General features: G+C 40.8%; 1 protein-coding gene across 1 annotated transcript in view; it reads right to left on the bottom strand.

Moving 5' to 3' along the window:
* The window catches only part of scai (suppressor of cancer cell invasion), a 395,139-nt gene that overhangs the window by 25,030 nt on the left and 342,523 nt on the right, over positions 1-27,586 (bottom strand). The window contains exons 14-16 of the mRNA XM_039762685.1: positions 14,742-14,841; positions 13,401-13,482; positions 5,822-5,894 (exon numbers count right to left, since the gene is read on the bottom strand). Coding sequence (XP_039618619.1) covers positions 5,822-5,894; positions 13,401-13,482; positions 14,742-14,841 — 255 coding nt within the window. The remainder of the gene's footprint in view (positions 1-5,821; positions 5,895-13,400; positions 13,483-14,741; positions 14,842-27,586) is intronic.

The following is a 27,586-nucleotide window of genomic DNA, read 5'->3' as shown; positions in this document are numbered from 1 at the left end:
TTGGAGAAACTTGAAAGCTCACATTCACAAAATCGCACAGTGCCGGAAATAAAAAAGAAGTCACATATCAAAGTCGCCGTGAAAAGGCGAGTTGTAGCCCACTTTCTGAGTGTCATATGATATCTTATTAGGGTACAGAGAAAAAAAGGCACACAGTGGGGAAAAAGCACGAAATGTCAACTTCAATCTCGACATTTCCACTTTAATCACGTAGTTTATTTTGTCATTAAAGTAGAACATCATAAACATCACCTTAAAATCGTTTAATTAACCAGTTTCTCAAATCACATCGTAATTAAAGTAGCACGTTAAATGCTTTGTTTTGTATTTGATCTTCTATGTGCTCTGTGTGTGAATCACTACTTGCTTCTTAAACCGGCTCTCTTCCTCCAACTGGACACAGAGTCCATTACATTTGTGATATTACAGCTCTCTGAATAACTAAAATACTGAGATGTATACGTGATATCATTTTCATGATGATAGGAGTTAAAGCACGTTATTAAACATGTGTTTCACTTCGATGAAATAATTTATTGCAGCAGTATTCAGGGGCTCTAGGCTTGTGGTGGCACTGGGCAGAGAAAGAATCGGTGGCTCCTTCGCCCGCCAATGTCAGTAAAGTAGCTTATGCACGGTGGATGGCCACGTCCGTCGCGGACACTAAATAGCTGCCTCGTGCTCATGACACAAGCATTTAACTTTTGCCGAAATTTGTCGCTGCGTTTTTTGCTGTGTTGTTATTTTCTCTTTCTGTTTTATATTCAATATATATTGGCGTAGCCGCTACTGCAGTCCTTGCTTTTCTTTCCCCAAGTAACCGATCGGCACACAATCAGCTCTGTAATAGAAATTAAGCCATCTGTAAGCTTAGCGCCGATTCTTCAAAACGTTTAAGGAACATTGAAATATCTTCGTAGTACATGTTTAATTATTCTATCCTTCACGACACTCCCAGTGAAGAATATAGATTATTTAAATGAAGTTAAAGTTTTATGTGTATAATTTAACAAACATATTTTGCTGCATTTCACCTTAAAAATGATATCGTCATCATATGTAAATGCGCGCTTTATAAAGAGGCTCAGGTTGTGCGATATTATAACTGTAGTGCAAGTTTACAGTGAGGTGATTGTACTTATAAGTACAAACAGTTCTACAAGGAGCACTTGATTGAGTGCATTTAAAGTTCTTGGGATTAAACTGTTTCTGAACCGCGAGGTCCGTACAGGAAAGGCTTTAAAACGTTTTGCAGTGGCTGAGACAGCGTGTCCTTAAAGCTGTATACCGATAATTCTCTTTCCGATCAGCTGCTGCTGTGATTCACACTCAGATACAGTGATATAAATACTCCGAGTGGTGCAGTGAGAGTAATATGGAAAAAGATGATCCGCTGTGGCAACTCCTAACGGGAGCAGCTGAAAGAAGAAGAAGAAGAAGAAGAAGGAGAAGTGAGAGTAACAACGCTAAAGCAGTTATGGTATTTGGAATACTATGGCTGTTCCCTGGACCATTATATTGTTACGAGTTAATTACAATCAGATGCGTTACACTAATAAACAATATGCGGTTAGTTTCAGTGTATTTATAAAGCCGCGTCAGGAAAATAAGGAGTAACCACACAGGAACAGTACCATTGCTTTGACGCTGGGTGCCGCCAGTTTGCAAAACCGAGTGGAGAACTTGTGTACGACAAGGTATGCGGTATAGTGGAAAAGTGAGTGGCTTTACGCCAAGTGTAGGTTTTATACATTGCGATTTGAACGTGGAAAAGTTCTTACGCAACATTTCTGTGCGTACGCACCATTTATACATGAGGCCCCAGGTGGTGACCTCATGCATGCGCAAAGCAGCTCCACAATGTTCTTACAGTACAAATGCATGGCTGCTATAGCTCTGTTATGTCACATTGGTCTTGCAAAGCATCATGGGGCTCTGAGGAAAAAAAAATCAACTAAGCAAATTTTCAGGAAAATATTCAGCGAAGAAGTGTAATAAGTGTATAAGTTTAATATGTCAGTGTGCACTGTGCAAATATATATTATAAATCTGCCTTTTTCCACTCACATGTACAGAGCCAAATTTTGCACAGGACTTTACCATTTAAGAACTGCTAGGCAAAGCATAAGACAAGACAGATAAAAACAGCTGGGAAAATGTGCACTATTTTTCGTCTGTCACAGTCAGTATGAAATTGTATCCTCTTTGCCTTGTTTGGAATTGTATTATTCACCTAAGTGGGGGCCTGCACATGAAGAAAGAGTATAAAGCCTTAGAACATTGCCTGGCACACCTTTGAAGCCGACGGACAGATGGGAGACAATGTTATCTGATCTGGAAAATCCTTCCAACGCAGCGACGAAAATGGCAGACTCTATACATCGGGCCCCCACTCCCGAAATGGGGTCTTGTCATGTCTTCCTTTGTCTGTTATGCAGCGTAAGCTGTCATTAAAGAAAGCTAAGCTATTTCTCCTATGTGATTTCTTACCGCCATATCACTAAGGGAGGTGTATCAGCTTTTAATCTTATATCTATATAGTTTTGGGTTATGTAACATGCTGCAATTACAGAAGAACTTATTTCAACAAGGGAGCTAACGTCCCCTGCTGGATACAACAAGGTCACTGGCGAATACAGCATATTCGCTGTGTAAAACTTTTTGTCGAATTTCACAGATCAACACTGGATTCTGACTATTCAAAACGTCATTGTAGATATCAAAACAAACGAAATGTTAAGTAAGCTTGTCGTAGTCATTAAGTTGCCACTTGCACCAGCCTAAAGCCAGTGCATTATTTAAAATTGGGCCTCAATTATTTTCTCAATATTAAAAAAAGAACCAGCAACCCTATTAAAAATGTTAATAAATGTATAGTTTGTAAAAAAAAAAAAAACGTGTCATCCACCGATCCAGTTTTGACACCACTTGTTCTCTCTTTCATCTTTATTTCCATTTCCAAGGAAAGAGTGTTGTGGATTGTGCATACAGGGGAGAAGCTCTCTGACCTCTGGAGTGAGTCCAGATATGTGTTCGATATTTTGCGTTTACCGATGTGCAGCACTCCTTGTTGATGAGATGCCAAAAATGCGTCAGCCTCATGGCACTTTTGCAGTAAAATACAGGATTAGGAACAGTGATGAAAAGTCTTGAGTAAATTGCGTAATCGGACACCCCCTAAGTCTCCCAGCCAATACCTTCAGACACATCAGGATTCAGCAACTGCAATCATTAATTTAAGATGCCTGCTGTACAGACGTGACATTAGCCTTATTGGAACCGGACACCAAAACACAGTTAATGTAATGGCATCATTCAACCTCTCTTAGATAACACTTGTTTAAGGTTGCCTCTTTAAAAGTGAAAGTCATAGCCAATGTTTTTGGGATAAGGAAATCTTGAGTTTGGTAGATGTTATGTTACACGGTCACACTGTAATCTCAGATCTGCACATTCAAATTCCTAAAAGTTTCAGAAACTTTCCAGGGGAGTTTGACCTTAGAACCCACACCACCATACCAAGGTTATTATAGTTTTGCCTTTTTATATTAGATTTGATTTCTATATATTTTCTTGACCTTACTTGGAAATTCAGTTTAGTTTTAGTTTTTCTTCATCGTGTATTTTTAGTTTTAATTTTGTTTTTATTTCACAAAGACATTTCTGTTTTATTTTTGTATCTATTAGTTTCAGTTTTAGTTTTAGGAATTATGGCATGGAGCGCCTACGGAGTGTAGTTTTGTGTCACAATCAGACAGAACTGTACACTTAATGGAGTTGGATATCATAGGAGTTTAATGTTTGCAGATGCTTAGTACACCACATGGTTTACTATTTGGTTTTGCCGGATACTGAATATGAATAACTGTTGTGGACCCCGGCCGGGACGCCCAGGAGGACGTGAGGAAGGCTTCTGCCTCCTCCAGACCGCGAAGGGGCGTCCGTCCTGGTTCTGTTGGGGACCACGGGTGGAGGGCTTGGAAGCCCAGCCCTGTAGGGGCCCGTGGCCACCGCCAGGCGGCACCCCGATGCCGGTTTATCCCGTGTGGTCCTTGGCCGGGGCTGGAGCCCGGCCGGGACGCCTTGAAGGACCAGAGGAGGGCATGGGCCTCCTCCAGACCGAGAGGGGGCGTCCGTCCTGGTTATGCAGGGGGCCTCAGGTAGGGGGCTTTGAAGCCCAGCCCTGTAGGGACCCGTGGCCACCGCCAGGCGGCGCCCCAGTGCCTAATTGTCCCAGGAGCCCAGCACTTCCGCCACACCAGGAAGTGCTGGGGGGAAGACTTTATGTGGTGCCCGGAGAGCTGCCAGGAGGACAGCTGACACTTCCGCCACGCTGGGGCGTGGCTAAGGAGGGAATGCCGGGAACACCTGGGGCTCATCCGGGAGCATTATATAAGGGGCCGCCTCCCTTCAGTCAGGAGCGGAAGTCGGGTGGAAGAGGACGGAGTGAGAGGAAGGACTGGAGGCAGCCAGGAGAAAAGAGGCACAGGACTGTGTGGCCTGGACTTGGGGGAATCAGTGCTGAAGGCACTGGGGTTCGTGAGTGCACAGAACATTGTATATATTGTAAATAAACGGTGTGTGGGTTGAAAATATGTTGTCCGTCTGTGTGTGTCCGGGCCAGCGTTCACACTGTATACAATTTTATAATTTTTAAAATATTTTCTATGTCATTTGTGTTGCCGCTTTTTATCTTTTCCTTTTATTGCCGACAATGAGCCATTGAAATTTAGGTGAATTTTCAGGTTTGAGGGTTTTTTATTCTTAATGTCTACAAAGTGGCAGGTGAATTATTGTCAACAAAAAGCAGGCACCTGAGAAATAAACTGAAACATTACTCGTGATTTTTCTGTTTTGTTGACCAGCACATTCCGATTTCAACTTTTTCAATTACATCTTGAAATACAACAAGCACAACTCGCTTTCTGTTTCACACACTTTACGCGCCAGTAGTCAGCTCGCTCTGTCACCACAAATTCTGTGTGAACACCCGCCCTCCGTCGTCAGCCGCCATTTGCTGGATGAATATGTGCGGGCAGCTCGTGGTGGATGACTTTCTGTTTTAGAGTTAAAAGTTACAACGGCAAGAATATTCATTCAAAAACAAAACTAAAAATATTTTTAGTAAATTATTATTTTATTTCAGTTAGTCTTTCCAGCTACTTTAATAGTTTCGTTTAGTTTTAGTTTTTCATTTCGGTTTTGTTAATTTTTTTTTTTCAGTTTACGAGAATTTTTTTTTTAATAATAGTTTCAGTTTTGATTTTAGTTTTCGTTAACTGTAATAACCTTGCACCATACACAGTTCTGACAACCATATTATATTCAGAGGGACTGTTCTAGCTCATCCGTTCTACAGCCCAGATCTTCCTCCCTAAGATCTTCTCCTCTCTGGATTCCTTAAACACGGCCTCCTTGGGTAAAATTTTGTTAGAGAAACGACAGTTTGTTCAGATTCACACCGGGTCTGGTACAAAGCAATGATGGAGATAATGGAGAATAAAATGAGGGTAACAAATCCATCTAGTTATCCTGCAAATTGGTCAGACAATCCTAGAAGGAATTGTTAGCAAGAAAGAGGATTGTGTTGCAAAGCTTTCGGGACAAGCCTCTTGGTTTCTTACTGTAGGAAACACAAACTTCCACTTCTAAATCTGGCATCATTAGTCAAGTCCATGCTTAGCAAGATCCCTCTGTATCTGTTTAATCAAGATGGATCTCTAACATTTCAACCTGTGCCTTTCTCATCATAGCCCAGTACTCAGGTTTACACACTCGGAATCTCGGAGAGCCAGAAATGTCTAAATGCTGATTACAATACCTTGCATGCTTTTAGGATAAGCAGTCGGTGAAAGCAGACACACCAAAGGCTGACCAAACAAGTTAGTGAAATTCTGAAAAGAAGAAGAAGAAGAAGAAGAGTGTTAAGGGGACATGTGAAATGTACAACAAGGATAAACAATGGAAGAACAAATGTGGAACATTTTTAAGCAAATCCCCCTTCCACAGCAGGGCTTGATCTGTGAAGACTGGCCTCTTAGAGTCTTCCTGATCTTTTACATATTGGGTTTCCCAGTGGCCACCACCATTTGTCTATTTATCCAGTGGATAAGCCAGAACTAAGTGATCAGGGAATAAGCAAAAAATGCATGTTCACTGCCACGTATGAACAGTATAGTGAGCCTGTCTACTGACAGCAGTAGAATACAAACAACAACATTTATTTCTATAGCACATTTTCATACAAACAGTAGCTCAATGTGCTTTACATAATGAAGAATAGAAAAATAAAAGACACAGTAAGAAAATAAAATAAGTCAACATTAATTAACATAGAATAAGAGTAAGGTCCAATGGCCAGGGTGGACAGAAAAAACAAAAAAAAAACTCCAGACGGCTGGAAAATTTAATCTGTAGGGATTCCAGACAATGAGACCACCCAGTCCCCTCAAAACACAAAAGAAATAAAGACAGCTGACGATGAATATAAAAACAGAAAAGAAAATGAACAAACAACAATGAATGGGTAACCGACACTGAATGTAACAGTTGACAATTAATACACTACAGTGGACTGGCGCCCTGCCTGGGGTTTGTGTCCTGCCTTGCACCCTGTGTTGGCTGGGATTGGCTCCAGCAGACCCTCATGACCCTGTAGTTAGGATATAGCGGGTAGGATAATGAATGGATAGATGGACAATTAATACAACAACTGACATTGAATATGAGCAGAGACAATGAAAGCAAACAGCCGACAAAGAATACGATAACACACAATGAATAGAAATCACCATCAATGAATGACAACAAATACAGACAACCGATAATAAATATGACAAATGACAACAGACAGTGAATAGAAACAACCGACAACGAATACAAAAACAGAAAAGAAAATGAACAAACAGCAATGAATGGGTAACCGACAGCGAATATAACAGTCGACAATTAACACAACAACTGACATTGAATATGAGCAGAGACAATGAAAGCAAACAACCGACAATGAATACGATAACACACAATGAATAGAAATCACCACCAATGAATGATGAATATAGACAACCGATAATAAATATGACAAACGACAACAGACAGTGAATAGAAACAACCGACAATGAATACAAAAACAGAAAAGAAAATTAACAAACAGCAATGAATGGGTAACCGACAGCGAATATTACAGTCGACGATTAATACAACAACTGACATTGAATATGAGCAGAGACAATGAAAGCAAACAGCCGACAAAGAATACGATAACACAAAATGAATAGAAATCACCATCAATGAATGACAACAAATACAGACAATCGATAATAAATATGACAAATGACAACAGACAGTGAATAGAAACAACCGACAACGAATACAAAAACAGAAAAGAAAATGAACAAACAGCAATGAATGGGTAACCGACAGCGAATATAACAGTCGACAATTAACACAACAACTGACATTGAATATGAGCAGAGACAATGAAAGCAAACAACCGACAAAGAATACGATAACACACAATGAATAGAAATCACCATCAATGAATGACAACAAATACAGACAATCGATAATAAATATGACTAACGACAACAGACAGTGAATAGAAACAACCGACAACGAATACAAAAACAGAAAAGAAAATGAACAAACAGCAATGAATGGGTAACCGACAGCGAATATAACAGTCGACAATTAACACAACAACTGACATTGAATATGAGCAGAGACAATGAAAGCAAACAGCCGACAAAGAATACGATAACACACAATGAATAGAAATCACCACCAATGAATGACAACAAATACAGACAACCGATAATAAATATGACAAACGACAACAGACAGTGAATAGAAACAACCGACAACGAATACAAAAACTGGCCTCTGATACAGACAACTGACAACAAATACAATGAACAACGAATACTTACAGCTGACAACAAATACAGACAATCAACAAAGAAAATGAGAACCGACCCTTAATAGGTCAACACGTAATCAATACAAACAAGCAGCAAAGAATGACAACAAATACTAGCAAATGAAAATAGACAATGAATAGAAACAATGACCCTACCTGAACCTACCCAGAATATGACAACACGCATTGAATAAAAAAACACATCCAAAGAATAGCAGCAAATACAAACAACCAACAATAAATATGACAAACCACAACAGACAGTGAATAGAAACAACTGACATCTGACAACAAATATAACAACCGACACTGAATACATCAGTGAATACAGAAACTGGCAGCTAATACAGACAACTGAAAACAAACACAATGAAAAATAAGTATAACAATGAATAGTTACGACAACGAATACAGACAACTGTCAAGGAACACCACAATGAACACAGAAAACAGACAATGACTACGACAACACACAATGAATGCAAACCACCACCAACGAATGACAGTAAATACAGACAACTGATAATAAATATGTCAACCAACAAAACACTGTGAATAGAAACAACTGTCAATGAATACGGCAAAGAACACAGACAAGTGAGAACAAATATAACAACCAACATGGAATGCATCAGTGAATACAGAAAAGGACAGTAATATAGACAACTGAAAACAATGAACTACAAATAAAACAACGCATACTTACAAGAGATAACACGATGAGCACAGACAAAAGACAATGAATCTGACAACTGATCCCGAATATGACAAAACACAATGAATACAAACCATCATCAATGAATGACAACGAACACGGACAGCCAATAATAAACATGACAACCAGGCATACAAACAAAATAAAAGGAATGTGACAACAGACAAGGACTCCCACGCTCTCCATTAGCCACAACGCCCGATGACAGACTGAAGTTGCACACATCAGGGACGCTCATGCAGTTGTCGGCACAAGCAGCTCTCGAGCAGCCAGATATTCTGCATACACACGGCTGATGTCTGGGTGTACATGTGGTTGTATTTTTTAGGTATTTTAATCTAATTTTCTTTGTTCTTCACTTTACAGACTTCTGGAGAGGTCCAAGGTGAGCCCACTACTGTGACTGTTTACATGAGCCATTTCCAGTCTTGCTGGTGCAGCGTTATGAAGGGGCCTCCACTTTCCGTTGCTGTTACTAACCCTAAAAGTAACTGTACTTACAGCTGCATTTAAATTAAACAAAAAATCAGGCTGAAACCAAAAGCAGATTATAATATAGTTGATAGAATGATTTTTAGCAATTTTATAGCACAATACCCTCTTAACTGGCTAAACGCACTTCCGGGTCATGAGGGGGTCAGAGCCTTGCCTGGTAGCATTAGGCACAAGGCAGGAAGCAAACCATCAGAGGGGCTCACTCACTCAAACACCAACATCCATACTCAAAACGACAGTCTAAGGCAGTGTTACTTCATTGAGTCGTGGGTTGGCATCACTGGGTGTGTGTGAGTGGTCACAAGTGAGTTGTGGTGGGCCACCTCGGTGATTGACAGCACTGCACGATATTTATACCAGTTAGTGCCTATAAATCGTGGTAATTACACCATGGGGGAAAAAGCTCAGACAGTCAAATCCAATAAGGTAGAGAACCACTGGTCTAAGGAAGTTTTTACCATCATTGGAAAGAACACAGAACCCAGTCATAAAGTCAGGGCACCCGACCATTCTAAGGCCCACTTACACTGGCATAGGGGCTAGCATTGTATTACCATTTAATGAAAAAACCCACAGAGACATGGAGAGAATGTGCAAACTCCACACAGCCAACAGCCCGATGTGGGATGCCGACTCAGGATGTTGGATCTGTGAGGCTGTGAGCTAACCACTAAGCCACCTTGTAGAATTTTATCTCGTGTCACACAGGTGAGCTTGGGGATCGTCTGCCTAGCTGTGTCGAGGTAAGCGGTATCACCCCGTGACGAGAGAGGGCGCTGTTGCTAACACGGTCTTCTTTTCAATCTGCACTTCGAAGAGACGACCCCATGAAGATGCCTAGCATCCACCTACAGACCCAAGATGGCCTGACCCTTCCAGTCGGAACGTGATAAAGACAAAGATGTTGGTGACCGAGTTCTTTTATTGGTAATTTAGCACCCTTCCTGTCGACAAAATCAGTTTACACTTGCTTTGTATTGGCCACTTCCACCAGTCACAAATGCAAAATAAAATGTCAAAGAAAGGGCATCTAGGTGCGTATAAAAGCACTACAAACAATTGGCCGACACGCTGACAGCATCTGAAATATCAGCCCCTTCGTTTAGCCTGTGTTGGATTTTTTTTTCCTTTGCGATCTCCTACAACTGCTTTATGGCAAATAGCCACAAGAGGGAGGAAAATTTCATTTCGCACAAAATGATGATAAAAAAAGTTAAATGTATAAGGTGAGTGATGCTAATGAATTCTAAATTTGCACATACATTGTTTTTTCTAACAATGGCTGATTAGCAGGCCTTGAGGTTAGTGTACTGCATTAGGTTGCCAGTTCAAGTCCTGCCATTAATTTGCCAAGTGACTCTAAGAAGCTTATGCTTTAAAAAATATGAGTGGTTGCTCTTGGAAAGGTGCTTGTTCTGCTCTTCTCTACAGAAAGATCCTGCAGTCAATAAAATGAAAGTCACAAGGCAGCTAATTTATTTAAAACATTTCTACTCTGCAGCTGAAAGGTTGCTGGAATGGGTTCCAGCTTCTCTACAACCCTGCTCTGGATAAGCAGGTTTGAAAATGGATGAATGGATGGAAATAAATGCAGTAGAGAGGTGGTTTAATTTTTTGCCTAGTTGTTGTCTCTGTGCTGTCATACTATTGGAGTCTGATGAGTCTGGATTTAGTTTTAGATTCTTTAAAAGTATGAGAGGTAGTGATGCCAATTATGACCAACAGGGGGAGCTATTACTACAGTCCTTGAGCAACCCATAAACGACTAACAATGAGTTTACTAATGTTATAGTTGCTCAACAAAGCACCAGAGGGCAGGGTAACACTGTGGAGGACAACCAGGCCTTCAAAAGTCAACTTGATGTTATTTTTGGAGGCAGTCTGTTGATTTGTTATGCTAAATGGCTTGTCCTCCTCAAAATGATTCCAAAGTTCTTATAGACATTCATGCTAAGGGATTTCTCAGTTGCTCAGGTAAGACAAGTAAACTCCACCCCCAAAAAGGAGGGGGCACAGTCACTAACTATCTCTGGTTTCCTCTGTAGTGTGGACCCAATATCAGGAAATGACACCTAGCCCCGCCCCCACAACACAACAGAAGCACCGCCCCTTCTGGGTCCAGAGCTACAGTATGCAATCAGGGCAGGCAAGAAGCATGTTCGTCTGATGAGCGATGCAGGAGGAGCAGTAAAGCCTGTAAAGTAAAGTAATCTTTCCTAAACTCATTCTTTTTGGCCTTGTTTGGATTAAAAGGGAAACAGCCGGGTTGGCATCCCAAAGGTTCGAAAGCCTCGATATTCTTCTACAATGGCCGAAAAGTGCAAAGAGGCTGCACACTTTTAACAGAACATGCACGCTGTCTACGCTGTGTGAAAGTGGACGGCAACAATTCAAAGACAGGGGTGAACCTAAGCGAAGAGAAGGGGTGTGTTTAAAATTCAAAAGGGGTATGAACTTTTTACTAAGGGACAGGACATTTTTTAATAAACATTTATTCTTCACTTCACAACAGTCCTTCTGAAAGAGCTGGAAAGGCAAGGGCACTTCATTAGGTTTTGCTATACACTGAATATATTTGGGTATGAGATCAAAAGAAGGCAAAATAGATAATAATGAATAAATAGTTTTGATTACCACTAAATGAACTTAAACAGAAAGACATAGATGGATATATATGAAAGGAACTATATATTGTAAAATAAATCAATGAGAAAGACATAAATAAATTAGGATAGACAAATGTGAATGGCACTATATAAATATAGGAGGAAAAGACTGACAGATATAAAATACACGCTATACAATAAAGATAGAGGTAAAAGTCACAATATATAGGTAGACAGACAGTCATGTACATGCTGTATAGATGTGAAAGGCGCTACATAAACTATCATACATAGAAAGGGAACTGTGAAAGATGTTATAAAGGCTAGAACAGGAAGACAGTGGGTAATTATGAAAGACATCAATTTAAAATAGGAATACATAAAAGGCACCATATGGATATAAAGACAGAAGGACAGATCAACTTAAAAGACACTATATGGAGTAGAAATGAAAAATCTAGGATAGACAGACATGCAAAAATATGAAAGGCACTATATAAAACAAAACAAAGATACTACATAAACTGATAGATAGATAGATAGATAGATAGATAGATAGATAGATAGATAGATATGAAAGGCACTATATAACAGATAGATAGATAGATAGATAGATAGATAGATAGATAGATAGATAGATAGATAGATAGATAGATAGATAGATAGATATGAAAGGCACTATATAACAGATAGATAAATAGATAGATAGATAGATAGATATGAAAGGCACTATATAACAGATAGATAGATAGATAGATAGATAGATAGATAGATAGATAGATGTGAGAGGCACTATATAATAGATAGATAGATAGATAGATAGATATAGAAAGGCACTATAAGATATAGATATGAAAGGCACTATATAACAGATAGATAGATAGATATAGAAAGGCAATATAAAATAGATAGGTAGATATATTGCCTTTCTATATCTATCTATCTATCTATCTTATATTGCCTTTCTATATCTATCTAAGATAGATAGATGTGAGAGGCACTATATAATAGATAGATAGATAGATAGATAGATAGATATGAAAGGCACTATATAACAGATAGATAGATAGATAGATAGATAGATAGATAGATAGATAGATAGATATTAAAGGTTATATATGACAGATACTCTAGATAGATAGATAGACATGAAAGTCACTAAAATAAAGATACTTCCTAAGCTAAGACAGATAGATAGACAGACAGAAGGGTGTAAAAAGTGGTACATAAAACAGAGACAGATGGATGTAAAAGGCACTATATAACGGACAGACAGACAGTCACAGACAAGGTGCCGTATATGACTGTTAGACTGAATGGCCGCTTCACAGTTCAGCGCCAGCGGACTGTAAGAAGTCTCCCAATGCTACACACAGACACACACATAACATATTTAAATATTTATGAATTCTTTTCTCAAAGTGAACCTTCAAAGCCTGTCATAAATAAGATAAAATCTGTAAAACAACAGCTGTTTAGAATTTCATAAATACATTTTTCCACACTGATCTGTATGTATTTTGGGTAATTTGTGACAATCACTGGTACATTCTAAAGAATCAGAGAAGGTTTTGAATGTCAAGGTGAACACGGCGCGGAACAAAGGATGAGTTCTATAAACGCCCCACTATTTTACACATTGAAAACATGGAACGGTGCCACCTACCTTATAGGCCACACTGTTAGAAGAATCTACAATAACAAACAAAGGCTTTCGAGTGAACGGGTACAGGTCACCTGGATGGAGGCTTAGAAAACAAAAAACAAAACAAGAAGAAAAGAAAGAAAAAGACAAAAAGAGAGACACTGTCCATTAAAGATATAAATTCATGGAGTACATTTACTTTAAAAAATCATAAAACCCTGTGCTGTCATCAGTGAGGAGCCCAAAGAGTGACTAACTAACCCCAGGGAAAGCAGAAGAGCACTGGCCATCCTGAACAGCAATGAGAAGACAACAAGAAGAAAGGTGCAGGTGTCTGGAAAGATGAGCAATAATAAAGCTGGATCGGTCAGTCATAGCCAGCCTTGAGAAGGGGCCATCTGTTGGTCTTGAACACCCATGCTCTGTTGGTTCTTCTTCCCCCTCTTAATTCTTTGCTTAAATGAGTTACAGCTAGGACTCCCCAGTAAGAGTTGGAATCTGTAGGTGGGGACAACCTGGGCCGACCTTCTTGGCCAGATGCCATTGCAAACATCACCAGGAAAACCGGTCGGGAAGATGAGCTGAGGTGACAGAAGACATTTTGCTGTTGATTTTCATTTGTACTCTTCATCTGATGTTACTTATTTCAGTGTCCGACAATAATCAGTCGACACTGATGGATTCCACTTTCCCTGATGTAAAGTCCCAATGAATCTTCCCCCATGTTCATCACTAAGTGCACCAAGATTAGCAGAAAAGAAGTCCAAGTGTGAATGTAGAAAACGAATCCTAAGCAACATGTTGCACTTCATGGTTTTGTATGTTTGGTGCTCTACAGTAGACAATTACATAATTGAATACCTTCCACGTGATCTCCTCTGGTCGCACTAGCAGATCTTCGAACCACTTATCATTGATGATGTGTTTGATTTGTGGCCTTCCTTAATCTTGGCATTGGTCACGTGTGGAAACATCTCCCTCAAATATCAAAATTTTCCCAGGCAAGTCCACCTCTTCTACCACGATGTTCTGGCTAAATTGCCCACCATGACAATGTCCATTCTAGCCTCCTAATCAACCTTGTCCCTAATTGGCTAACTATCTCTCACTCCCTCACCACCCAATAACTAATGTGTGGTGAGTGTATCGACGCAAGAATGGCTGCCGTTGCATCATTAAGGTGAACGTTACATATTGGTGGTGGTTGAAGTGGCTCCCCAAAGTCTAAATAAAGCAGTTTGAGTAGGGAGAAAAACACTATATAAATGTAATGAATTATTATTATTACATAGGGATGGCAAACCAATAGTAAACAGGCCATATTGAATCTAACAGTACAAATGGTGTGTGTGCTCAACTCACCAGTGCATCTCCTTGTGCGACTGATTGCGTTTGTGCACCGTCTCTCCATTCAACACATCACGGTTGCTGTTGGTCAGCACTCCACCAAAATCGTAGGGGCCTGTGGAGGAAGCAAAAGAAGAAATAAAGTGACAAGGGAGCTTCCTCTGATGAGACAATAAAAAGCTCCCGAGTACGACTCACTGAAATTCACTTGGTCATTTACCAAACCAGCTTATTTCAATAATCCTAACTACACTGGTCGCAACCCTAGAGGGAGTGCCATGGTGACACTGGGTTTAACCCTAACCTCTAATCCTAGCCACAGAGAAATAATGATAATGGGATTAAAACCCTGCCCACTAGGACTGTGCTGCCTAATCTTCTCTACCCTCTACAATATGCAACAGACTTCAGCTGCAGACCTCCAGAGCTCTACTCCTTTGAGGAGGTTATCATTTTATGTTATACAGTATGTCAGTGATAACGCCTGGTCACACTATGGTTAAAATTGGGGTTGGGGGAGGAGTTACCTGACTCAAGTCACGTAAACCAGGTGACAAAAACCTGTAGTCCAATTGGCTGTCCAGTGGAGCTACTGAATCGTAGAGCTGCGGAGGCCTGTAGTTGGACCATCTCACAAAATGACCATTTTAAAAGCTACACTGACTGACCACCACATCTCTCCAAAGAGGGGTTTAAAAATTACTCCATGAGCTTTTTGTGTAGTAGTGGCCTTTTATTGACAGTATATTTAATTTCACATGAGCTGATTGGCCCACCAATGGCACATCACTGAAAGGGACATTCAGGTCTCAACTTGATTTACACTTGTATAGTGCCTCACTGGGACCGGGACAAAGGAAGAAAAATCATATTTTTTGTTGAAAAAAAATTAATTATTGAGAATACAGTTAGGTCCATAAATATTTGGGCAGAGACAACTTTTTTCTCATTTGGGTTCTGTACATCACCACAATGAATTTGAAATGAAACAACTCGCATGCAGTTGAAGTGCAGACTTTCAGCTCTAATTCAGTGGGTTGAACAAAACGATTACATAAAAATGTGAGGCAACTAAAGCATTGTTTTAAACACAATCCCTTCATTTCAGGGGCTCAAAAGTAATTGGACAAATTAAACAACTGGAAATAAAATGTTCTTTTCTAATACTTGGTTGAAAACCCTTTGCTGGCAATGCCAGCCTGAAGTCTTGAACTCCTGGACATCACCAGATGCTGGGTTTCCTCCTTTTTAATGCTCTGCCAGGCCTTTACTTTCAGTTGCTGTTTGTTTGTGGGCCTTTCTGTCTGAAGTTTAGTCTTCAACAAGTGAAATGCCTGCTCAGTTGGGTTACGATCAGGTGACTGACTTGGCCATTCAAGAATTTTCCACTTCTTTGCTTTAATAAACTCCTGGGTTGCTTTGGGTGTATATTTTGTTCATCTGTATCACGAAACGCCGCCCAATCAATTTGACGTCATTTAGCTGGATTTGAGCAGACAGTCTGTCTCTGAACACCTCAGAATTCATTCGGCTGCTTCTGTCCTGTGTCACCTCATCAATAAACACTAGTGTCCCAGTGCCACTGGCAGCCATGAACGCCCAAGCCATCCTACTGCCTGACTCCAGTGTGTTTTACAGATGATGTGCTATGCTTTAGATAATGAGCTGTTCCACGCCTTCTCCATACTTTTTTCTTGCCTTCATCATTCTGGTAGAGGTTGATCTTGGTTTCATCTGTCCAAAGAATGTTTTTCCAGAACTGTGCTGGCTTTTTTAGATGTTCTTTAGCAAAGTCCAATCTAGCCTTTCTATTCTTGAGGCTTATGAGTGGCTGGCACCTTGCAGTGCACCCTCTGTATTTACTGTCATGCAGTCTTCTCTTTATGGTAGACTTGGATATCGATCACGACCAAGCCCTGGAGAGTGTTGTTCACTTGGCTGGCTGTTGTGAAGGGGTTTCTCTTCACCATGGAAATGATTCTGCGATCATCCACCACTGTTGTCTTCTGTGGACGTCCAGGTCTTTTTGCCTTGCTGAGTTCACCAGTGCTTGCTTTCTTTCTCAGGATGTACCAAACTGTAGATTTGGCCACTCGTAATATCGTAGCAATTTCTCAGATGAGTTTTTTCTGTTTTCGCAGCATAAGGATGGCTTCTTTCACCTGCATGGAGAGCTCCTTTGACCGCATGTTGTCATCTTCCACATGCAAGCACCACACCTCAAATCAACTCCAGGCTATTTATCTGCTTAATTGATAAGACATCACGACGGACTTGAACACATCTGCCCATGAAATAGCCTTTGAGTCAATTGTCCGATTACTTTTGAGCCCCTGAAATGAAGGGATTGTGTTCAAAAAATACTTTAGTTGCCTCACATTTTTATGCAATCGTTTTGTTCAACCTACTGAATTAAAGCTGAAAGCCTGCACTTCAACTGCATCAGAGTTCTTTCATTTCAAATTCATTGTGGTAATGTACAGAACCAAAATGAGAAAAAAGGTTGTCTCTGCCCAAATATTAACGGACCTAACTGTATATGTGGGTCAGACCCATTTATGGTTCTGACCGAAGAAAATTCACACATAAGGGTTAGGTTGTTGAGGCTACCCTTAATTGACCCATGGCTATGTGTCCCAAAGATTTCATTCATTAAATAGGAAAAAAAAAAGTGGTGTGTTAAATGGCTGTCATTTTCAAAGTTTGGGGGGTTTGGGCGAGGATCAGACCCCCTTATGGTTCTGACAGAAAATACTAAGAATTTTTTAGTCAAAATTCTGAGATCACAAACACAAAAATGAAGGCTCCTATTCCGAACAAAAATCCTTCTCTTGCCTTTTATTATACGTATACAGTAACAGTCAAATGTTTTACAACACCTGAGTTTTTCTTCACATGTAATCAGTTGAAATGTAATGAATAAACAAAAATGGTGAAAAGGTGGAACAGTAGACTGCCAAAGGTTTAAATTTAAAGTTTAGGTTAACAAAAACTGAAAAAAAGGAAATTTCAGAATATTGCAAATAGGCCTTCGTCAGAGAATAACTAATAGGTTACAATCTACAGATGTTTTGCAGCAATTAAAATAAATTATGCCTTGCAAGTTGAAGGAAATAGTTTGCACAGGTGTCCCAACTTCTGTTGATTACTTAAAAACCCTCTGTCTGTCTGTCTTAAAGAAGAACTGGAGCAGACTGTGTTACTACACCCTCTGATGTACGACTTGGACAATATTCCAGTGATAATGGCAAGAAAACAGCAATTAACACATGAAATGAGACAGAGGATTGTAACCCTTAAAGGTGCCGGCCTTTCATTTAGAGAAACTGCCAAAAAAAAAAAAAAATAAATCAAAGTGTCGGTGAGTCCAGTGGTGTCCTCCACAATCCAAAGGTAATTGGAAACTGGAAGAAACTCTGATAGGAGGAGATCACAAGTCAATCAGAAGACAAGTTTCTGAGGGTCACCAGCTTGCGTGATGGGCACATGACAGCACAACTTAACCGTGCAGGTTGAGAAAAGTGTCAGTTTGTGAAGAGGAGACTTTGGGCTGCAGGTTTGACAGGGCCAGTGACAGTAAGAAAGCCTTAATGGACAAACTAGGGCCTTGAAATACCAGCTGTGGACAACTGCAGACTGGAAGAAAGTCTTATGGACTGATGAATCTAAGTTTGAAATCCATCAAGCAGGATGTTTGTATGATGTTGAGTTAGCGATATGATGGTTCCTCAGTGTGTGACACCAATTGTCAAACATGGAGGAGGAAGTGTGACGGTCTGGAGTTCTTTTGCTAGAGGCTGTGTTGGTGACTGGTATTCCGAATCAAAACTGTTACCACAACATTTTTTTTTACAGCACCACGCAGTACCTTCTGGTCTGTGTCTAGTAGGTCAGGGGTTCATCCTACAGCAAGACAATGACCCAAACCATACCTCCAGGCTATATCAGAACACCGTCAAAAGAAAAGAACAAGGAGGTACACTTTACAAAATGGAACAGCCAGCACAGTCTCCAGATTTGAGTTAGTGTGGGATGAACTGGACAGAAAGGTGAAAGGAAAGCAACCTACAAGTGCAACACAGTTATGGGAGCTTGGGCAACAGTATTGGGTAGATCTTTCTGACCAGTATTTGATTTCTCTTACAGAAAGAAGGCCACGTGTGTGTTTGGCTCTTGTATCAGCAAAAGGTGGCTGCTTTGAAGAATAAAATATTTGAACAAAAGTTTGTACACTTAATGATTCCTTGGCTTATTTTTATTTGCCATTATTTACTTCTATGCCTTGATTTAATGAAACATGAGGACATTAAACTGCAGTATTTCCATAAAAACTGACATGTTGTAAAACCTTTGACCAACAGGGTATATATACTGTATGTACAGTACAGGCCAAAAGTTTGGGCGCACCTCCTCCTTCAATGTGTTTTCTTTATTTTCATGACCATTTCCAGCACTCCATCACTCTCCTTCTTGGTCAAATAGCCCTTACACGCTCTGGAGGTGTGTTTGGGGTCATTGTCCTGTTGAAAAATAAATGATCGTCCAACTAACCTGACTTCTGCACAACACAACTGCTGGTCCCAAACCCACTGATAAAGCAAGAAATTCCACTAAATAACCTGATAAGACACACCTGTGAAGTGAAAACCATTTCAGGTGACTACCTGTTGAAGCTCATCGAGAGAATGGCAAGAGTGTGCAAAGCAGTAATCAGAGCAAAGGGTGGCTATTTTAAAGAAACTAGAATATAAAACATGTTTTCAGTTATTTCACCTTATTTTGTTAAGTACATAACTCCAGATGTGTTCATTCATAGTTTTGATGCCTTCAGTGAGAATCTACCAATGTAAATGGTCATGAAAATAAAGAAAACACATTGAATGACGAGGTGTGTCCAAACTTTTGGCCTGTACTGTATATATATATGTATAAATATATATATATATATATATATATATATATATATATATATATATATATATATATATATATATATAGCTAGCGGATTTTATATGTAAGCATAACTAAATATATAACGCGGATTTTTCGCTGCTTCGTGGGTTCTGCGGACAATGTGTCTTTTTACTTCCTGTACATGCTTCCTCAGTTGGTTTGCCCAGTTGATTTCATACAAGAGATGCTATTGGCGGATGGCTGAGAAGCTAACCAATCAGAGCACACAGTTAAGTTCCTGTGTGCTGATTGGCTCAGCGACGGAGTGCTGAATTCGATTCTGCGGTGTTAACCAGGAAGTCTCGTCTTGCTCATTCAGCATCAACGTGTTTCGTTGTGTAAAGAGTTAACTTTTGTGCTCTTTTGTGTTTATCTTTGTGTTTAGTCAAGCCCTTCATTGTGGCTCCAAAACGACCTGCTACTGCTACTGCTTTAGGGGCTGTGCCCAAGTGCCAATGGAAGATGTTAACGATTGCCGAAAAGGTAAACGTTTTGGATATGTTGAAGGAAGGGAAAAGCTACACCGCTGTAGGACGCCATTACAGCATCATGAGGCTACGATTCTTTTTATTTAAAAAGTAGGAAAGGAATATAAGATCTACGGCCGCAGTGTCCTTTTAACTAGGGTGCAAAACGAGTTGTAAGTGGATGTAATAAGGCAGTAGTCTGGATGGAATCTGCTTTAGGGATTTGGACTGAAGAAGAACAACGGCAGTGCTACACAGTCACCTGAACAGGCTCCTCTAGAAGAGCTGTAACGCTCTCCTTTGTTGTGCAGTAAAATTAAACTCATTGTTATCGGACAAGTCATCGTGTCATTGTTGGTGAGTAACCATAATTAATTTTCTACTTACAGTACTTAGTACATGTACGTACGTTTAGTGTCACTGTACACACATTTTACTGTATACAATTTTTCTTGCATTGTACGTATTTATTGCTGGTGGCCTGTCTATCGTAATGGCTGTAACATATGTGATATCGGAGACACTCGATATCTTTAAAATAATATTTAGGTATTACTGTATATAAACAATGTGTTTATATACATAATTTCAATGAATCTTACCTAATAACTAAGAGAATACAAAGGGTTTATGCTGTATAATTGTGTGGGGAATATTTATAAACAGTTTGGGAGAGTTTATAAGGGCTTATAATATATAAAAATAACCATAAAAACATATGGTTTCTACTTCGCGGATTTTCACCTATCTGGAACCCCCGCGATCGAGGAGGGATTACTGTATATATATATATATATATATATATATATATAGTCACACACGCGTAATAGGAGGCAGCTGAAGGGCCTAAAGACTAGTAGTAACACATCTGCCCAGAGGGGCAGCAGGGTGCACTAACTCTCTTTCAAAAGTATCCTGCAAACCTTTCCCGGAAAATCCCACCAGGAACTGCTGCCTCAACTTGGGACACATCACTTCGGGTCCCGAAGATGACATCACTTCCTCCAGACGTCCTATAAAACCTCACTCCCTTCCTCTGGAGTTCAGTTCAGTTCTGGACTCTGACTTGTAACCATTACTTGCTTGAAAAACTTTACTCTTTGTGCAGCCAGGAACAAATTATACGGGTGGCTGCCCCAAACCTTTTGCAATGTCTGGTGCCTCTTCTTTCAATATATATATATATATATATATATATATATATATATATATATATATATATATATATATAATAAAACACTAAGAACTGTGTGTTCAGTCCCACAGAGCAATCTGATTGGTCAGATGCCACGAAAGAGGAAGTGTGAGTGTGAAATACACAAGGAGGACTAAAGGCACACACTAAGGGAGTCGCCTTCAAAGATGGAAAGTATAAAACCTGACCAAAGGTGAGAAAGACGCCTCGAAAAAGACAAGAGTTTGAGAAGAAGGCTTTATTGGAACAAACTCGAGAAATGGAGCAACGATGAAGAGACATTCAGACTCACAAGAATAAGAAGGAAAGGACCACTCTATAATTACATGCAGAGCAAGAGAGAGCAATATTTTTAAAAATATTCTATTACTTGTCTGCGACAGGCACCATGGCTAGTACAGTACCCTCCATGTTTGGGACAAAGGCACATTTTTCTGTGATTTCCCCCACAGTCTGCTCCACAATTTAAAATTACAAATCAATAATTAAAGTGCAGACCTTTCGGTCACACCACACCTTTTCTACACGACCCCCACATTTCAGGGCACCATAATGTTTGGGAAAATAGGCATCCCAGGTGTTTGTGATCATGCAGGTAGATTTCATTGCTTCATGAGATAGATGCAGATCCCCTTAAATGAAACTCTGCTATATGCACTTTAATCCCGATGTCTGAATTGTTTGATTTGTAATTTTAAACTGAGGAGCAAATGTGTCTTTGCCTCAAACATTATGGCGGGCACTGAAGATCTGGACAGAGCTGAAGCTAGCTGTCCACTGATGGTTTCCATGCCCCCTGACAGAGCTTGAGAGGGTCTCCAGAGAAGAATGGCAGAAAATCTCCGAATTCGGGTGACTAAAGCTTGTTGAGTCAAACTCAGACTGCCTCCAGGCTGGAACTGCTTCCAAAAGGGATTTCAAAAAAGTGCTGAGCAAAGGTTCTGAATGCTTGTATCAATGTGAAATTTCATTTTGAGTATAAACTTCAAAGATTTTTAAAATCCTGCTTTTGCTTGGTCATACTGGGGTTGTGAGTGTTGCTTAGTGAGGGAAGAAATTAATTTAATTGATATTGACATAAAAGGCTACCACCAAACAAAATGTATAAAAAGTGAAAGGGTCCAAGCACTTTCTGAATGCATTATATATTATATTTTAACTAAAATTTGGTGATGTCACCATCTCATTATTTTATCGATAGTTTCCTTACCCGCCATTGTGTGTTTTCTCTAATGGCTAAGGTCAAACTGTTTTTTGCAACAGCACTGCATCGCTAACATGTGGCAGATGGAAGTGCCATGCACAATGTCACTGTGTCTAAAATATTAAGGGTGAGCTGCTTTACCGCCATCGCCCCAATTTCTCAAAATAATATGAGTTGGTAAAAGGCTTTAGAACATTCTGCCGTATTTTTGACATTTGCTCCCAAGATGAATGCAGAAATGGAATGGTTGGAATAATTGGAAGAAGGTGTCAGGAGTGTTGTGTGATCGAAGAATGAAAGTGAAGGTTTAAGGTGAGGTTTATAAGACCAGCAATGGCATATGGAGCTAAGACATGGACAGTAAAAGGGAGTGCAGGAGAAGAACATGGAGCTGGCAGAAATGAGAATGTTGAGATGGATGAGTAGAATGTAGGTGCCAAAGTGAAAGCACAGGCATCCTGACTGGGACGGAATGTGAATCCTTACCTGGCCAGGACACCATAAAGGAAGGACAGCGTGGAAGGAGCTGCAACCTGGATTGGGATGGTTAATGATCCTTATCTCAGTCTGGGTAAAAAGATAATGAATGAACTGGGCACAGATGGATGCTAGAAGCAGTTCATTCCCTGACAAAATAGGTGGCAGTGTCCCACCAGGCTGATCTCAGCTCAGACTCCTGCAGGTCTGCATGGGAACTGCGATCCTTGGATGCCCAAGAGGGTTCCCAGATTTCCATATGACCAGGGAGCACTCCAGATGAACACTGCTGTGACACCAGAAGCATTCTTAGGTCCTGTTTAAAAGAAGCTAACTGCATCTCCTCAGAGAGTTAGAGTCGAGAGGCAGCTAGTAGAACTCACTTGGAGGAAGGAAGGAGAGAAGAAGTTAGTAGTTGTGTACATTCCTGTGTTGATTTGGCTGGTGCTCAATATGAAAGAGGCTTTTTATCCAATAAAGTTCTTTATTTGAGATCAGAGTTGTGCTGGGTGGTATCGTGTCTGTGGTTTAGGGCTCAGTGGTGCCCCCTTTTGATTACATCATTTGGTAAAAAAGGACAGTATAAGAAATGGGCAGTAAAGGGAGCATAGAAGAAGTGAGAATGTTGAGATGGATATGAGGAGTTATAAAGAAGGACAGAATAAGCAATGAGAGGTACAACAAAAGTGGGAGAGATATCTAAGAAAGTACAGGAAAGAAGAGCTGAAGTGGTACGGACATGTGATGAGGAGAGACGATGAATATGTGGGCAGAGGAGTGATGGGAATGCAAGCACAGGAGAAGAGAAAGTGAGGGAGGCCAAAGTGGAAGTGGATGGATAAAGTAAAAGATATGAAGGAAAAAGGTCTGACTGACAAGGAGGTGCAGGAAGAAGGAACCTTGGAGAAGGTTGATTAAGCACATTGAACCCACACAGAAGTGGGAAGAGAAGAAGAAGAGGTTCTCATTTTGGCCAGTGAGTATGGTTCTTGTTCGACCTTTGCCTGTTCCTGACTACCTTATTTTCTTGCACCTCCTGATCCCACCCATTCGTCCTCCAATGCTTGCCATTTTTTACCAAAGCATAACAGAGAGCCAGTGCAGAACTTCTGTTACCCATTTCAAATGATAATGTTAAGAATGTTCAGCTTGTTTATTTCTGAACAAGGCAGCTGAATGCTTGGGGGCGTGGCCTCATATTTCAGGCAGGACTGAATGTTTAGAGGCGTGGCAGAATGTTTAGGGGTGTGGCCCCATATTTCAGGCAGGGCTGAATGTTTAGAGGCGTGGCAGAATGCTTAGGGGTGTGGCCCCATATTTCAGGCCGGGCCTAATGTTTAGGGGTGTGGCCCCACATTTCAGGCAGGACTGAATGTTTAGAGGCGTGACAGAATGTTTAGGGGTGTGGCCCCATATTTCAGGCCAGGCCGAATGCTTAGTGAGCGTAATGCTCACGGGTGTAACTGCATGTTTGAGGTGAGGTGAATGTTCAGGGACACGGCTCAATATTTGAAGTGGGGCTGAATGTTCAGGGGTGCAGCTACATAATCAGGGTGCTAGTGGGCTGGAGTTTCTTCTGACAGAAGACTCATAAAGTAGCCGGACTAACCAGTATGCCAGCCACTGTAAATGTCACAGACTGTATGCAACCAGTGATGCTTTCTGTCAGCACTGGCAGTGTAGAAATCACCCAAAAATTGTGTTGTACAATCTTGATTTATAGTTATCACCTTAGAAAAAACAAACCACCCCATTATACATTGTAGATGCCACAGGGGCTGGACGGGCATCTCGGCCAGAAGAGGGGATGGCTCCTTACTCGGACGGGCAGCTTTTAACAGGCAAATGGGCATCCCGGCTGGGGAGGATCAGATAGGATGGACGAACAGCCCACCAGAAATGGAAGATGTTGCTGGGGACGTTTTAATACCCCAGCACGTTAGATGGCAGCGGCCCTGGATTGCGGTGCCCAGGATGGAACCAGTAGGGCATGCTGGGAAGTGTAGTCCAGCAACACAGACCTACTGAAGCTCCTGGGTGCTGCAAGGGGGCGCTGCAGGGAGATGCGCCTCTAAAACGGGACTTTCGTATGACCCGGAAGTGTTTCCATCGGGCAGTGGCCCTGGCATCGGAAGTACTCCAGGGTCCTTAATAAAACAGACCGCACTCCCTTGTCCAGGCGAGTCGAAGCTGGGAGGTAGGAAGGCAACACTGAACTGGAGGAGGACAGTGCGGTGGTGAGTGGAGTTGGAAGGAGAAGAGATTATTGTGGGGAAGAGAGAGAAACCTGTGCTTGTGCTACTTTTAAATATTGTGAGGAGGAATTCTAGTTAATAAACCATCCTTTATTTGCACCCAGGACTCTCGGTGTGTTCATGTTGGGGTTTGGAGCTCATTGTTGGCCTGGTTTTTATCACAACATATAACCATGAAATGAACATTAATCTCATCTCAGGAACAGAAACACATTTAATTTCACATTTTACTACAGAACTAGTAACAGTTAAAGTGTAAAATGGCACAGAAAGCATCATGAGAACATAAGTGAAAATAAATTTCACACCAATATCAAGGAAAAGAAAAAAAAAAAAAAAGACACCAAAACTGACACATTTCTAGAAAATGTGCTACGAGCTACTAGACATGCACAGTGAAAGGAATGCAGGGTAAAATTGGAGCATCATTTGTTGAAATGTTACGGCAGCTGACAAAGACAAATGATCAAAGCTCCACAGTATGTGGCTTGTTTTTCCTAAATTTTCTTATGGAGTTAATTTGAACTGACACATAACATTTCATCCTGATAAATTAAATAAATATTCTACACTAACACTACAATTCATGAGCAGGGCTTTAAATCATCACATTAAACAACTAGAGAATCACTCAATTGCGATGACACACATGGCCATTTCGATGACTGCGATGGCAGCATTCGCATCTTCAACAAAGCCTGGTGTTGCAGTTGAAGCCACAGGGCCCCTCAAGCCTGTACAAGTTGGTGTTCCCTCAACCACCCAGCCATTTTGTGACTCTTTCCCTATATAACATTTTGCAGGGAAACGGTGCCCTCTCTACGTCAGCTGTGGTATGACACAATGACAAGACAATTTTGAGTCCATTAATTGGTTGTTTTTGGGGGTTTCCGATTGAGTCCGATGAGAAAAGCCACCGCTTAATCAGGAGAACACGTGGCAACGAGGAAAGATGTTGAAATTGTGTCTATGGATCTGCAAAAACCCACCGTCATACCAGTCAGCTACCAGCCAGTGAAAGCAAACCTAAAAATCAGAACTGGTATATATAGCTCCTTTCACAATAGCATGCCAAAGTGGGTTTCAGTTCCATGCAGTGTGAAACGCCTATGTAGACTGATGACAACTGATGGGGCGGAGTGGTGGCTCAGTGGCTAAAGGATCTGGGCTGGTAACTTGAAAGTTGCCAGTCCAAATCCCACCTGTGACAGAAGTAATGCTGAACCATTGGGTCCTTGAGCAAGGCTCCTAATCTGCAATTTCTCCAGGGGCGCTGTACAAATATCTGACCCCAAAATTCTCTGGAGAGTTAAATTGGGGTATGCAAAAAATGACAAATTCGTAATACAAGAAATTGTATGGGGAGGTTAAAGGATTAAAAAAAGCAGCGTGAGAGCAGGTGGAGAAGACACACCATAAACATGCAACATGTCATTTCCATTTACAGGCTTACCACAGATTATGAACAACTGCTCAACGAAAATTTAACTTAAATAACAATAAAGAAAGTTATTCAATTACAATTTTTGTCTTACAAACCACAATGAAGCCAAACTTTTGTAGCTATGAAGACTAAGACCAGGATGATTTCCAATGTTTGTCGGTGATTATACATCCACTGTTCTGCAGCCCATGCAACGAAGCAGGGCTGAAAGTTTGAGAGTGTGGCTGCATATTTGAAGAGGAGCTAAATATTTGGGGGTGTGGCTGCATATATGAGGCAGACCAGAATATTCAGGGGCGTGGCTCCATGTTCTAGGCAGGATTGAGTGTTTAGAGGCGTGGCTCTGTATTTCAAGCAGGGCTAAAAGTTTGAGAGTGTGGCTGAATATTTGAAGAGGAGCTAAATATTTGGGGGTGTGGCTGCATATTTGAAGAGGAGCTAAATATTTGGGGGTGTGGCTGCATATATGAGGCAGACCAGAATGTTCAGGGGCGTGGCTCCATGTTCTCGGCAGGATTGAATGTTTAGAGGCGTGGCTCTGTATTTCAAGCAGGGCCAAAAGTTTGAGAGTGTGGCTGAATATTTGAAGAGGAGGTAAATGTTTGGGGGTGTAGCTGCATGTTTGAGGCAGACCAGAATGTTCAGGGGTGTGGCTCCATGTTTTAGGCAGGACTTCATATTTAGGGGCGTGGCTCCATATTTTAGGTAGGACTAAATGTTTAGGGGCGTGGCTCCGTATTTCAGGCAGGGCTGAAAGTTTGAGAGTGTGGCTGAATATTTGAAGAGGAGCTAAATATTTGGGGGTGTGGCTGCATATTTGAGGCAGACCAGAATGTTCAGGGGTGTGGCTCCATGTTTTAGGCAG

The sequence above is a fragment of the Polypterus senegalus genome, chromosome 9, assembly GCF_016835505.1.
Source record: "Polypterus senegalus isolate Bchr_013 chromosome 9, ASM1683550v1, whole genome shotgun sequence".
In the NCBI taxonomy this organism is placed as follows: Eukaryota; Metazoa; Chordata; class Cladistia; order Polypteriformes; family Polypteridae; genus Polypterus; species Polypterus senegalus.
This window is presented reverse-complemented; position numbering and strand designations above follow the sequence as displayed.